This window comes from Pyrus communis, chromosome 6 (genome assembly GCF_963583255.1).
Source record: "Pyrus communis chromosome 6, drPyrComm1.1, whole genome shotgun sequence".
Lineage (NCBI taxonomy): Eukaryota > Viridiplantae > Streptophyta > Magnoliopsida > Rosales > Rosaceae > Pyrus > Pyrus communis.
The window spans coordinates 26,483,051-26,498,738 of NC_084808.1; the positions used below are offsets into that span (position 1 = coordinate 26,483,051).

Below are 15,688 nucleotides of genomic sequence, written 5' to 3' on the forward strand. Positions count from 1 at the left end.
TATCTGAATCACCTACACATTGATGCCTTTGATAAATACAATAAGTATAATAAAGAAATCTTGAACGTCATAAAAGTAGTTGTACACTCCCTTGTGAACTGCCCATGAATTCTGCACTAGGGCGTCAGGACTGTACGCAGCCTAATATGAGCACTGCAACATAAATAAAATAGGGGAAATTTTATTTAAACCCATGTAATATCTTTTTACACCCAACTTAAAATTTAAATGTTAATCGTCTATTTTACTCTATTGCATAATTAGTATTAAGTATAAAATGAAATTAATAATAAAACTCAAATTTATCAATAAACCCAAACACTATAATTAAACCCTACAATCACTCTTTGTTTATCCTACGTTCATTTTGGCTAAAACCCTAATAGGCTTCAACTCTTTAACATGTACATTCTTTAAATTTTATGTACTAAACTAGTATTTACGATTTAAAAGGTTGAGGGATTGTGTGAAGTTGCAGCTAAATTAAAAGATTGAACTAGACATGTATCATTTAATTCTTTCGAATTTTGAAATGTGTATTTGTTTGTTAATGCTTTTGTCAAGTTTGTTTCTTTTGTGTTCTTGGTTCAGTTTTTGAATAGGATTATAGGACTGATGAGAACTAAACTCAGTTTGCTATCTACAGTTGTGGGTTAGACTAGTTGGTTGGGACAGTGCTTCCACCTCCTTGTACCTAAGTTCAAATCTCCTCCCCGTAGATTATAGTAGTTTTAGATATATGGTTTGCTCCTGGCTCTAGTTTTGGTCACAGGCTCATAGTTGCTGTTATTGGAATCGGTTTTGTTGAAAAAAAAAATATTATTTATGGCTTAAGAAAGCAGAACTAGAGACATGCATGCTTGTTCTGTATGAGTTCAATTTCAAGGAGGAAGAAGAAGAAGAAAATAGTGTAATTAATCAATCTTAAGACTTAGTTTTAAAGAAATGGTGTTCAATATTCATCTCTCAGCTTGAAGAGATCATGATCAGAGCTTTTAATTGCCAAAATTCAATGGTTCTATAACTTAACTTGGGAGAGACCAACAATTATGGGTGTAAAAATAAATCTACATATTGAATTGGGTTTATGGGGGTATATTAGGCAGTAAATTAAGGTTTAAAGGGATATTAATAGTTTAGTTAAAAATCAAATGGGTTCAAAGAGAAGTTGAGTGTAGAAATATATTACATGGGTTTAAATAACACAGGCATCCGTTTCTTTTTAAAAGTTTTGTTCCTTTAAGTCAGAAATTTTTTTTTTTTGTCAAATTAGAAACTTTTATTAGTTGAAAAAGCTATTATATCTATATAGAAAGCCAATGGAAAATGTGAATAGTGATTTTGGTGTCACCAAGTTTCAACAAAAATATTTGGACAAAAATCTTCAAAGGCATCCCAAAATAATGCATCAAATAAGGCAGGATCATTTTCATCATTTTAACAGTATTTTTTTAATAATTAATTTTTTTGTGGTTTTTTCTTTTTTTAATTAGTACCTCACAATAGGCTAGCAATAATGTGATTCAATTTCTCTATTTTTAAACACGTTCAAAACATCCTAAGAGGTGTGTAATGCGGTTATAAAAAAGATCATTCGCACACGAATAATAACGTGATTAAATTAGTTATCAAATGATTATTTTTTATTTTTTAACAAACGATATTATCTACACTAAGGGGGAGTGGATGGGCTTAGCCTCACAATGGGCTAGATGTCACATCCCGACCGGGGTCCACCACATCCCGGGCTCGCTCCACCACCGTAACACGATATTGTCCGCTTTGAGCCCCGACCACGCCCTCACAGTTTTGTTTCTGGGAACTCACACGAAAACTTCCCAGTGGGTCACCCATCATGGGAGTGCTTTCGTGCGCTACTCGCTTAACTTCGGAGTTCCCATGGAACTCGAAGCCAGTGAGATCCCACATCGCCCAGGGGAGTGATCCTTATATGTATATTCTCATCCCTACCTAGTGATCTAAAATCAAAGCGTGCTAGCTGTCACGCCTTGATTTTAGATCGGGGTGTGTCACTAGGAATAATGTGATTCGATCAAATGTTTATTAAATGTTATTTTCTCTATTTTAAACACGTTTAAAACATCTTAAAGAGGTGTGTAATGCCAGTTATAAAAAAAAATCTTTAGCACGTGGATATAAATTAGTTGTCAAATGATTTTTTTTTTTTTAAACAAGCGAATTATCTACACTAAAGGGGAGGGGATGGACTTAGCCTCACAATGGGCTAGCAATAATGTGATTCAATCAGTTGTTTATTAAATATTATTTTCTCTATTTTTAAACCCATTCAAAACATCTTATAAGGTGTGTAATGCCGGTTATAAAAAAGGTCTTTCACACGCATAATAATGTGATTAAATTAGTTGTCAAATGATTGTCATTTTGTTTTAACGAATGATATTATCTACACTAAGGGGGGGTGGGCTTAGCCTCATAATAGGCTAGCAATAATGTGATTTAATCAGTTGTTTATTGAATATTATTTTCTCAATTTTTAAACACGTTCAAAATATCTTAAGTGTCACATCCCGGCTCGGGCCCCCTCACGAGCCTTACCCTGGCCGTGGTGTGCCGACGAGGACATCGGACCCCTAAGGGGGGTGGATTGTAAGATCCCACATTGCCCAGAGGAGTGGATCCTGTAAGCCTTATATGAATATTTCCATCCCTACCTAGCATGAGGCATTTTGAGAGCTCACTGGCTTCGAGTTCCATGGAAACTCCAAAGTTAAGCGAGTAGCACGCGAGAGCACTCCCATGATGGGTGACCCACTAGGAGGTTGCTCGTGAGTTCCCAGAAACAAAACCGTGAGGGCGTGGTTGGGGCCCAAAGCTGACAATATCGTGCTACGATGGAGTCGAGCTCGGGATGTGGTGCAGCCCCGGGCCAGGATGCAACATTAAGAGGTGTGTAATGCCGGTTATAAAAAAAGGTCTTTCGTACGTTGATAATAATGTGATTAAATTAGTTGTCAAATGATTATTATTATTATTATTTTTTAACAAATGATATTATCTACACTAAAAGGAAGGGGTGGGCTTAGCCTCACAATGGGTTTGCAATAATATGATTCTATTCAATATTATTTTCTCTATTCTTAATGTAAATTCTATAAAGATCGATTTTATTATGTGAATTTAGCTGCTTTAATTGGTTTATGAGGGTTTTCTTCTAGCTTGATCTAAGATTATTCATTTACTTCAGTTGTTTATTAGTTAGCTGCTTTCGCATGCAGATAATAATGTGATTAAATTAGTTGTAAAATGAATTTTTTTTTTTTAACAAGCGAATTATCTACACTAAGGGGGAGGGAATGGGCTTAGCCTCAATATGGGTTAGCAATAATGTGATTCAATTAGTTGTTTATTAAATATTATTTTTTTCTATTTTTAAACATGTTCAAAACATCTTAAGAGTCGTGTAATGCTGGCTATAAAAAAGGTATTTCGCACGCGGATAATAATGTGATTAAATTAGTTATCAAATGATTGTTTTTTTTTTTTTAACAAATGATATTATCTATACTAAAGGGGTGGGGGTGGGCTAATGTGATTCAATCAATTGTTTATTAAATATTATTTTCGCTATTCTTAATGTAAATTCTATAGAGACCGATTTTATTATGTGAATTCAGCTGTTTTAATTGGTTTATAAGGTGTTTCTTCTAGCATGATCTAAGATTATTCATTTACTTCAAATATTTGACTTTTCTTTTGTCAATTTACGTATATAAATACATTTAAAACGTGCAAGTCGTGCGTAGCACGCCGTAATTCAAAAAAATACATTCTGCACGCGCTTATGTGATTAAATTAGTTGTCAAATGATTGTTTTTTTTTTTTTTTAACAAACGATATTATCTACACTAAGGGTGAGGTTGGTGGGCTTAGCCTCACAATGGGCTAGCAATAATGTGATTTCATCAGTTGTTTATTAAATATTATTTTCTCTATATTTAAACACATTCAAAACATCTTAAGAGGCGTGTAATGCCGGTTATAAAAAAGGTATTTCGCAAGCGGATAATAATGTGTTAGTTGTCAAATGATTGTTTTTTTTTTTAACAAACGATATTATCTACACTAAAGGGAGGGGTGAGCTTAGCCTCATAATGGGCTAGCAATAATGTGATTCAATCAATTGTTTATTAAATATTATTTTCTCTATTCTTAATGTAAATTCTATATAGACCGATTTTATTATGTGAATTCAGCTGCTTTAATTGGTTTATGAGGGGTTTCTTCAAGCATGATCTAAGATTATTCATTTACTTCAAATATTTAACTTTCCTTTTGTCAATTTACGAATATAAATACATTTAAAACGTGCAAGTTGCATGTAGCACACCGTGATTCAAGTGCATGCATGAAGTATAGTGAAATAGAAAGTCCAAAGGTAGTTCAAATACAAACATAGCCTAAAAGAAAATACAACATAAATGCTCAAAAAGAGCAAGCCCACAAAAATAAAAACTTTAGATCTGAAAGATTGCTACCTCCATCACAGCAGTTGCGCCGCCATCGCTAACCCGCCGCCACCGCCAAGAAGACGAAGCCACGAACAAGCTGGACGAACAGAAATGGGGGTGAGCGAGCCACCCGCGCAAAAAACGCTCCCATAATCCTACCAATTAGTGCTAAAGCACTTTAACAACCACCCAACACCAAAGTGTGCGGCCAATGGAAGATAAGTGATGGATCGAGTAGCAAAGGTCGGTGGTGAAGAACTAACGACAGGGAGAAGCAACGAAAGAACATAATTAAACATTTCAGTTTCAATTAATGCATGATTGTTAGAAAATAATTAATTAATCTTGAATCTTCTTCATGATTGTAGCATGTAATATAGGAATGTAATTTTTAATTGTAATTTCTTTTTTTTTTTTTTGAACAAATGATAATATCTACACTAAAGGAGTGGGGAAGTGGGTTAAGCCTTACAAGGGTTTGCCATAATAATGTGGCTCAACTTTCCCCTTGATGATAATCGAACCTAAGACCTATTATTTACAAGTAAAGATGAATATTATTAAATCGTAATACTAAATGGCTTTCAATTGTAACTAGTGTAGGATTTGTACCTCAATAGTCAATAATATAACCCTACACATTGTACTATTTTCCGATTATTAATACAATTAGTCGTAATTCGACATGGCACCACGCGTTTAACTTTTTCTTTTGTCTTTTCTTTCATTCGAGTTCCGTCCTCAGCACGCACCTAATTTCAATTGCTGGTTGTTTGCCTGAGCCGGGGTCCTGTCGGAACTGGTGTGTCCTGGTCTTAGTCGACAAGATTACATGATACAATTGAGGTTGACTCTCAAATCAAATCATGTTTTTTCTTGTCTAACGAGAAGTAGGTTTATCTCCAAGTATTGTTCATGTCTAACGAGGAAGAGCCTTATTGAAAAGACGTTGAATATCTTTTACTTTTTCATAGAAGCACGAAACTGTTGATGTTGATCTCGAATAAACAAATTAATATAAATATATACCACTTCATTTTCGAATTCATTTTAATTGGAATATCAAAATTGAATTATTGGAGTTACATATTATGTTGTCATTATTTTTGTCATTCATTAACTGTAACTTATCATAATGTCAGAATTTTTTTTTTTTAAATTCACACAGATTCCACAACTTCCTCCTACTATTAAAATTCACAATTTTTTTTAAAGTTGGTGTGGGGGCTTAATAGCAGAAGTTGAGCTTGAATTCAATCATTCAAGGCTACCATCTGCAAATCTCCTCCCCACAGAAATTGCAGTGATCGAATCGATCAATTCATCATTATTCTCTCTCTCGGATTCATTCCTCCCGATGGAGTCCTCGTTCTGATGGGGATGAAAAGGAAGTGGAAAAGTAGCGGAAGAGAAGTCGCCGGAATTGCAGAGGCTGTAAAGGCCGCATTTTCAGAAAGAGAAGGGCTTTTTTTTTTTTTTTTTATTTGTGGGAGGAGGAAGGAAATGAGTTGATGTGCAATTAATCAATAGTTAGTGGTCATTCCAAATTTTCTTTTAGAAAATGGGTTTATTACATTTAGTTTTTTTTTTTTTTTTTTTTTGAACAAGTGATATTATCTCCATTAAGGGGAGGGGGTGTGCTTAGCCTCACAATGGGGTAGCAATAATATGATTCAAACTTGTCTTTGGCGAGAATCAAATCTAAGAACTTTCACTTATAAGTAAAGAAGAATATCATTACACCGTAGTACTAAGTGACACAAATTTAGTTTACTTAGCATTACTCTTTGTAAAAAAGGCTATTCCCTGTTTTTTTTCCTTATTTTTTATTTTTCAAAAGCAACCGTTGAAATATTTTTATTTATTAATTTTAAAAGTTAAATTCAGTATTACTAAGATTCGATAAATGGAGTGCTGTTGTAAACCAACTGACGCCTTCTCCCTTCTTTTTTCGGACTGCGGACCGGCATAAGAAATAAACTAACACGTGTGGGGTTAAAATAAGAATTTACTGTTGTATTATTAATTTGAAAAGCTGGCAGATGGCAGCCTAACATTCCAACGAGTCAGCATGGACGGCGATATTTGCCCTTCAGGTCGCATTAAATGGCAGTAGTACGAGAAGCGAAAGCAACAATCCAGTAGGGTCAAACGGACATTTTAATTATCTAACCTTTCTGCACACAACACGTTAAACAACAAAGCCGAAGTGAAAACTCAGCAGCTTCAGAGAAGAGAAAACCAATCAGTACCAAAAATGGTTACTCTGGCAGTGGGAGGGGTGGCAGTCACTCTCTCAAGCCTTCTGTGTGTGGTTCTCATCTCCGTTCTGGTGAAGGTCCTTCACAAGCTATGGTGCACTCCCACTCGAATCTCGAAGTTGATGGCGTCTCAGGGTATCAGAGGCCCTCCTTACAGATTCATCCATGGAAACACCAAACAAATCGCCACCATGAGAAAAGAAGCCATGAGCAAGCCGAAGGATTTATCCCACGACATACTTTCCGTTGTTCAACCGCACATGCACTCTTGGATCATGATTTATGGTAACGAAAAGCAGTTTTTTTTTTTTTATACTTTGGTTCGAGATTATTTTTGGTGATATTGGTATGGAATTGCTTACAGGGAAGAATTATCTACAGTGGCACGGTACTCGGGCTCAGTTTGTGATAACGGAGCCTGAGTTGTGCAAGGAGATACTGAATAACAAAGATAGAGCATATCCGAAAAGAGAGGTTCAGGGCTTTGTGAGGAAGCTGTTGGGGGATGGGCTTGTCTCAGCGACCGACGGTGAAAAATGGGGGAAACTGCGAAAGATCGCGAACCATGCCTTCCATGGAGAGAGCTTAAAAGTAAGTTTTTGCAGCTAATTGTAATGTGGTAAATGCTTGTGTTAAGTATTTGAATAGGAAAAAGGAGGGATTTGAGGTGAATTTGATGATGGGATGATGTCATTGTTTTACTAGAGCATGGTTTCGGAAATGGTCGCGAGTGCTGAGACGATGCTTGAAAGGTGGAAAGACTATGATGGAAAAGAGATTGAGGTGTTTGGAGAGTTTAAGCTGTTCAGTTCAGAAGTGATTTCAAGAACGGCGTTTGGAAGCAGCTATATTGAAGGAAAGAATATTTTCGAGATGTTGAATAATATCGGCTTCCTGATATTCAAAAATGCTCTCACAATCAGAATTCCCGGCATCAGGTAATTTCCTTTTAATTGAAATGATATCCATTTAGTCACTTCTCTTTAGTTATTGAATCTCTGATTGATTCGTTAGTGGGTTTTAAATCTTCGATGTTTTTTGTATCAAATGATCTTTTGATTGATCAATTGGAACTTTCAATTTGCTAGAGTCTGCTGATGGAACAGCATTAAAAATTGAATATGGGACAATACATTCTGTTCCTTGCGATGTTAACTAGCACATAATCATGTCTAAGCTGTTCTCACAACTTGATTTTCGGATGATTGCTTCTGTCCTTATCTGTAGTCTGTCATTCAATATGCAGCAAGTTTTTGAAAACTAGAGATGAGATTGAAGCAGAAAAACTTGAGAAAGCAGTACATGCCTCCATAGTAGAGATTGTTAAGAAAAGAGAAGAGAAGGCTATGACCGGAGGAGAAGACAGCTTCGGAAGTGATTTTCTTGGATTACTTGTAAAGGCTTATCATGATTCCAATGACGAACAGAGGATTTCAGTGGATGATTTGGTCGACGAGTGCAAGACCTTTTACTTTGCTGGACAGGAAACCGTTAATACTTCGCTCGCTTGGACTGTGTTTCTTCTGGCACTCCATACGGATTGGCAAGAGGAAGCAAGAAAGGAAGTCATACAGTTATTTGGCAAACAAACTCCGAATCACGATGGCATTGCAAAAATGAAAACGGTAAGAAAATCAAGAACGCAATCACATGTTTGTCTAAGTGGAAGAATCATGTCTTCGATTAAGCTTGAATTCCTGATTTATTGTCTATATCAATTTTCATGCAGATGAGTATGATCATCAATGAGTCTCTAAGGTTATATACCCCTCCAGTTTCAATTACAAGGAAAGTTGAAAGGAAAGTTAGACTTGGACAGCTCATTGTTCCTGCTAATGTTGATTTAGTTATCTCGATCATAGCAATTCACCATGATCCTCAAATCTGGGGGAAAGATGTACAACTCTTTAAACCAGACAGATTCTCGGAAGGGGTTGCAAAAGCAACTAACAATAACGTAGGCGCATTCATACCCTTTGGACTGGGACCTCGAACGTGTGTGGGCTTGAATTTTGCAACCACTGAAGCAAAGATTGCACTGTCGATGATTCTACAGCGTTACTCCTTCACCCTGTCTCCAGGTTACATCCACTCGCCCTTGCATTATCTGACATGTCGTCCACAACATGGAGTTCAGGTAATGCTGCACTCACTTTGAACTGCGAAGACCAGAATTTCCATGATTCTTGCACTAGGTGGATCGATCAAGCACCGAGACTAGTTACTAGCAGGAGCAAGCTTTTTGTGCACTTATCTTATTTGGTATTTTTAGTCTGAGCAATCTTCCATCCACTATCATTTAACGTCAACAGACTCAACACAACTATGTTAATCCGTTGTCATTTAAGCTTTTCAAGACAATTGTTCTCCTTTGTTTGCAGTATTTTTAAATAATCCAAAGCTTTAATCTTACAATTGTAAACATCTGTCCCAACAATGCTAACGTCGTAAGATAAGCAAGAATTGCTTATGAAGAATGGATGGATATCAACATAAAACAAGGAGAACTAAACCCCATAATTTTCAGTTTAACTCATCATCGAAGTATAACAAGTGTAAATAACGAAACAGAAAGCTTAACCACAATGGTAATTTTAATAACTTAACATAGATAGGGACACAACCGCGATGACTAGTACTACTACTCTTTATTCTATGTAAATTTTAACATCTCATGCAGTAGCGAGTGGTGAATAGCAGGAGTCGTTTATTTACGCAAATATTTGACATTGGCAGTAGGGTTGCTCTCAAAGCTGTCCTTGGAGATTGTAGCATCTCTTTCGGGTGCTTTCGTTGTTTTGTCTTCGGTACCAGTACTCCCTCCTGCTTTAGCTCCTCCAGCACCATCAGGTGCCACATTGGAGGAATAAACCTCAACCCCAGCATTTTGATTGTCTTCCACCGGGATATTAGTATTCGATTCTTTGCTGGCTTCCATTTTCTAGTCCAAACTTCTGGGTTTAGGTGTTTCGGGTTTAGTCAGATAATCCGTAGTGCTAGCTTTTCTGGTTGGTTTTGTAAGTTATTTGAAGGGTGCATGGCTATATCTATATAGATGGAAAGATAATGCAGTGCATTTATTTGGCTCTGGGAATTTGAAGAAATCATGCATCAAATAATTGAAGCATCGAACTGTACCGATATTGACTGTTTGTTCATTCACTTGACTCTTTTCAATTATGTTAAACTAACCCTTCTGCATGCGCATGTGTGTGCGAAAGGCTTTTTTACATCACAACGTGCTACACGTGACATACAGAGTTTTTATCCCTTCCACATTTATGCATGCATAAAAACATGTTTTCTTCATTTTACATGCATTGATTTTATATGTCCATAATTTCCATATTAAGGGATTGATAAAATTAATTTTGATTGGGGCCTATCTACTCTCCAACTTTTCCAAAGGTTGTTGCCAATAAGAATTTGTGTACTTCACGGCAGCAGAGTTGATAGCGGCCTCTTTAGCAGCCTATAAACTTCATTCCTACATGGCTTTATATTCTGGACAATGCAAAATGCAACTTAATAGAATATAAAACAGTAATTTTCTGCGAACATTGTCTGAAGTATCTAAGACAGTTGGAACTTTTGGCTGCCACATCCGTTCGGTATCAAAGTGAATAGTTGATTCTATACAACTACACAATTCCTCGCACAGAGTAAGGGAACATTATAAATTATCAAAAGAATATAAAGAGTTTTTATATGTGAAATAAGTGAAGAGACAGAGGAATCATGCATACTCCAATGAAAATAATGTACCATACAAATTAGTAAGCAAGTCAAGAAACTACCAATGAGAATAAAATGATTCCACTTTTATCTTCCAACATTCTGAGAACCTATAAAATAGAAGATAAATTTTCAAAATTGTTAGGAATACAAACTCCCAAACCTGTACATGCTGATTGAACCAACTCACTCAAACATTCGACTTTGATCGAATTTGGATCCTGATTTCTTCCTTTTGCTGCAACAATTTTCTCACCACGTTTTATATTCTTTCTAATTCCTTGTGCCAAAGAATCTTCCTGCAACACATTCGTTTATGGCTTCAAAAAGACGATTTAACGTAATCAAACCACATCTCTTGGTGTTCATGCTTCAAAGGTGCCTGTGCAATAGAATAGCATTAGAAATAAGTGAAGAGACAGAGGTAGATTGCCTACAGGCGGACAAACAAACATAAAGAAATCCAAAAACGATCATCCCAAACCTGCACTAACCGAAATAGAATTGAAATTAAAACTATGATTCTGATTCGACAGAGAACTGAGGAATAGCCAAGCTAGGAATACCATAAGTGCTCAACAGATAGTCGAATTGATGAAAACACAAACGAACAACATCAGTAACGAATCATGGTATTCTTTCGACTACAGATCAAAAGGATAGAAGACCACTCTTGTGTGAGAAGTGCTGAAGTGATAAGCAAATAATATAAGCAAGGGAGAATGGTTAAGTAAACCAAACTTAAGCAAAACTAAAGGATGCTGATCAGAAAGTCCAAGCAACAAATAACAAAATTTTCGAGCAGTGCAACCATGTAAATGAACTCTCCATCGACGTCCCTCCACCAACTACCCATTACAAAATATGCATAAAAAATAGATGCCGATCAAAAGTCCAAGCAACAAATGAGAAAATTTTCGAGCAGTGCAACCATGTAGAAAAAGAAAAAGACCATGATCAATTACTCTGCTGCTCCCTTTTTGTGATCCACTGAATTTTTCAGAGCTTCGACTTTGTAGTCCCAATCCTTTTCACGAATCTGCAAGAAACAAAGAAAATGAAAAGAGTGAAAAATTAGAACTGGACTTGGGGATTTTCTGTGGCTTTGTAGATGCCTAATCTCTTAATCTCACCCATTGCGTAAGATAGTCACCATTCGCAAATTAATGACAGACAAAAAAAAAAAAAAAAAAAAAAAACCCCTAGTTTTTTAAATTGGGAAGTTGGGTACCTGGAGAAGATGGCAATGAAGGCGCCGGGGCGTAGGTGGAGGAGAGAAAATTGCTAATATCACTTCTTGTTTTGGGTAGCAATATAAAAAAAAAACTTCAAATTTTGCGTCCAAAATATAATTTCCTGCACGAAAACAGAAAGATGAAAATTTAATGGACAGGAAATCTAGCAATGAAGGTAAACACAGACTCACAACTACACGTTTCTCACCAATACATTTAACCAAACACCCACTGTGCGACAGAGTAAGCAATTAATGTGATAGTCGACCTTCTCAATTCAATTAGTGTGATAGTCGACCTTTCTCAATTCTTCGAGCTTCTGCAATTTTCCCACAACAAAACTATTTCAGTTCGTTCAATTGAAAAAAAAAAAAAAAAAAAGGAATCACCAATCAAATATCCACAAAGATCCAACGATAATTAATTTGTATAAAATCAGTTGCAGATTGTCATAAAATATTAAAGGAAAAAAAGAAGTAAAGCAGTTACCTGTGACCTGAACAGCAAAGTAAGAATGAATGAATGTAAAACTGTCATCTGATTTTCAAATGTGCGGGACAACGACGCTTTCTTTTCCTTCCATTACGCGGGTTCTTCTTGCAAGATAGTGGGAAGAAAACTGCTTCTACTATTTTGTTAATTTAATTTTTTTTATCACAAAATTATCTCTGTTATTTTGTTTTTATTATTTTCAGCTAGTTGTGGATTTTTTTTTTGTTTGAGGAGCTTTATAGTCCAATTTTTTTTTGTGAAGCCTTGAGACACCAAACTCTTCTTTTGACTTTCTAATATTAAAGATAAATTTTGGACCAAAAAAAATTACTTTGGGTAAATATTTTACTTTGAACGTGGTACCTTCAGTCCCAAGTCTTAGCGCCATATTCTGAATGCAAATACTCAATTGGCATTTGTTAATTAGTAATTAGTTGGCATTTTATTTTCTTCAAAAATAAGATGCCTTACCTTGGGTTGATGTTTCATGAAGCCATTTGACCGATTCGATTGTGATAAATATGATGTAAATAAGACTAGCCTCTCTGCACGCACTAACGTGCGTGCGAGAGGCATTTTTGCATCACGGGCGCTACGCGCCCCTAAAGGTGTATTGTGTTAGTTTTTCCCATTGTAATTGTCAAGATATACTTTAAATGTATTGTGCAAAGAGGAACTTTTTTTTTTATCATGCACGTCCTAAAAAGTTATCATGTTTTTCGTTTTCACTTTGCGTAAAGTAATGATTTAAATGTTATTAATGCAATTGTCAAACAACATGGGATTTTGGATGCAAGTTCCTACCTAAAGTCCTATCACTTTGGCATCCTTGGGCCTAACTAACATAAAGCCCAATATTAAATATTAACCCAAACAGGAAGCAAGAAGTAACTTTAACTAATAAATCGCAACCATCTGGAATTCATCATCCATCATCCCAAATTGCACACTTTCGACAAAGATTGAAACTGTAGCCCACACAATTGGTACCTAGTGCCCGTACCTTCCAGTCTTTAAATATAATGAAACTGCAATGACTTGTTGCGCTATACATACATGCCTTTTTTCTGCTTCTTCAATACCGTAACCATTACTAATGGCCTCCGCTAGGATATCTCTGCAGTTCGGGAAAAACTGATGGAATGGCCTCTGCCTATCCTCCTCGGCAAGGCTATATGCAGTTTGAGAAAAACTTTGTAGACGTGGTTGAATTTGTCTCTTCCACGTTTGATTTCTAAATTGTACAATATTACTACTTTGTTGGGTAGTTGTTAATTATTTTCTCTATCAAAGTAAGAACATAAATGGAATATTAAAAGCATAGATATAGATTAAGCAAACCAGAAATCAAAACACACTTTGAGACGTTTTCGCAAACACTTTGTAAACTAATACAGTGATATGCAAATATGATATTATTCTCTTGCATGGAAACCAAATTAGAAATACATAGCACAACTCTATACTATATATCGTATTTGGCAGATCTATGAATAATCAAATAGCATCAATATGATCAGAAATGAATGATCGATGAGAAACAGTTAATTAATGGCAGTGAATTTGATTTGAAAAGAGACTAATAAACATACTGCTAAAGAAGCCGCACTTGTCGTTTATGGTGAGTGAAAGGCTACTTCAAGAAGCTGCAGTTGTTGATCACGGCGAGTGAAATGGGTCTTCCTGTAAAAGAAAACTAACATGAAGGCTTTCCTGTTTTCCTTCCTTCTTTGTTCCTGCGTTCTAAATTATCTGACAATTCACTTTGTGGATATAATAGTAGAAAAAGAGAATATTGGAGAAACCAAAAGTGTAGACGAAATACGTAAACGATGGCTTCGATTTTCTGCAAAAGGAGAGAAAACTGCATAAAAACGATCAAACAAACCTTACCTGAAGAAAAATTTAAATTAAGCAATAGATTCTTGGGCGTTACCTTTAAAAATGGCCATATGATGCTCCGCCTTCCTACAATGCACTTTGCACGGGAATAAACAGGAAAAAGATTGGGAAAAATAATGGATAAATAGAAGCGATCCCAGAATCTGAAATTAAAACGCAGGATAAAAAGGGAGATAGAAATCAAATGCCAAAGAAGACAAAAGAGAAGAAAAGGGTGGAAGCAAATACCTGAGAGATTGGCGATCAATTAAATGTGGAATCAAATGGCAACTGCCCATAGCAGTTTGAAATCTGATGCCACGTTCATTTTCTCCTCGTGTCAAGTTGCACGATGGTGTCGGTTTAATATATGCTTCAGATACAGTTTGAAACCGGGGGGACTACTGACAACTGCATATAACAGTTTTTCCTTCTTCACGTTCTAATTTCTTTCCTCATCTTTTTCTGCTTCCCACGTTTTTGTCATTCCTCACAATGTCTCGCTCACACATACACCATATCACATTTAACTTCACTGCCTGCACCGAATGCAAATGATTTGAAAACCTAATGGAAAAAGCCTGATAAATAATCGGAAAATGGATTAATATAAACAAAAACTCCCCAGAGCCAATAGTTTCCTTGTAAGCATAAGAAACTCACCAATGGGCACTTACATGGAGAAGAAACAAATCCAGTTTTTCACTCAAAAGAAAATAATCAACAATCATGCATGAAAACGGAAGGAAATTAAAAAGAATTTGATGAATAGTGGACAAACGCTGGAAGGAATACAAAGAAAATGGAGAATCAAGATTGACCTGCGATAAGAATTAGTCGATGTAGAGGAAGAGTCTTTGTCAATCTGTATCTTTGTTTCTCCCTCCCCTTGTTCTCTTCTCCTTGATTTATGCACGGTTACAAATAAACTACCGAAATTAATATGAAACTGAACTTACCTAATGAAATTTGAACACAATGAATTACTTCTCCAGTAGAGTTCACTTCCAAATCCTACTACTTCGAGAGGATTTTAAATGCCCGTTTTCTAAAAATTGGAATCTTTAATAACCGAAGAATCACATTATATAGTAAACAAATGCAAAAACTAAGTCATTTTAGGACCAAGAATCGCAACTCACATGGCCGTCTGGATTTCCAGACTGCTCCCAATAGATTGTGTGGATATCCGAAACCTTCAAAAACTGAAACTGTAGGACTCGCTCTCAAAGCCCACACTTTGCCAAGGCAAAACTAAATTCCGAGAATTCCTCTTCCCTGCATTCACAAACACGTCGTCAGTTTCCTGTCAATTTTGGATTTTAGAGAGAGCGAGCAATCGAGCGAGAGAGAGAGAGTGAAGAGAGAGAGAGAGAGACCAATGAGCTTGTTGGAAGAGAATGAGAGGATGGAAGGTGAGGGAGTGGACGTTTTTGATCTAGTTGGTAGTCGTAGAACGTGGGAGGGTGGTTGAATCCCATGTCACGGTTCTAATTCTTCATTCAGCAAAACTTTACGGTTATGATGCTTTATCTTTTTTCAGTGATGGTTTTTTACCAGTTTGTCCCCATTTCCCGATTTTTGTGGATTTGGA

General features: G+C 36.1%; 1 protein-coding gene across 1 annotated transcript; it reads left to right on the forward strand.

The window, feature by feature from the left end:
* The first annotated feature begins 6,632 nt into the window (after positions 1 to 6,632).
* Positions 6,633 to 9,166, forward strand: LOC137737151 (cytochrome P450 CYP749A22-like). Its single transcript, XM_068476542.1, has 5 exons — positions 6,633 to 7,036; positions 7,116 to 7,342; positions 7,457 to 7,689; positions 7,998 to 8,376; positions 8,481 to 9,166. Exons 1-5 carry the CDS (start codon positions 6,748 to 6,750, stop codon positions 8,907 to 8,909), a joined length of 1,557 nt encoding a protein of 518 aa, XP_068332643.1. The 5' UTR covers positions 6,633 to 6,747; the 3' UTR covers positions 8,910 to 9,166.
* The last annotated feature ends 6,522 nt before the right edge of the window (positions 9,167 to 15,688 follow it).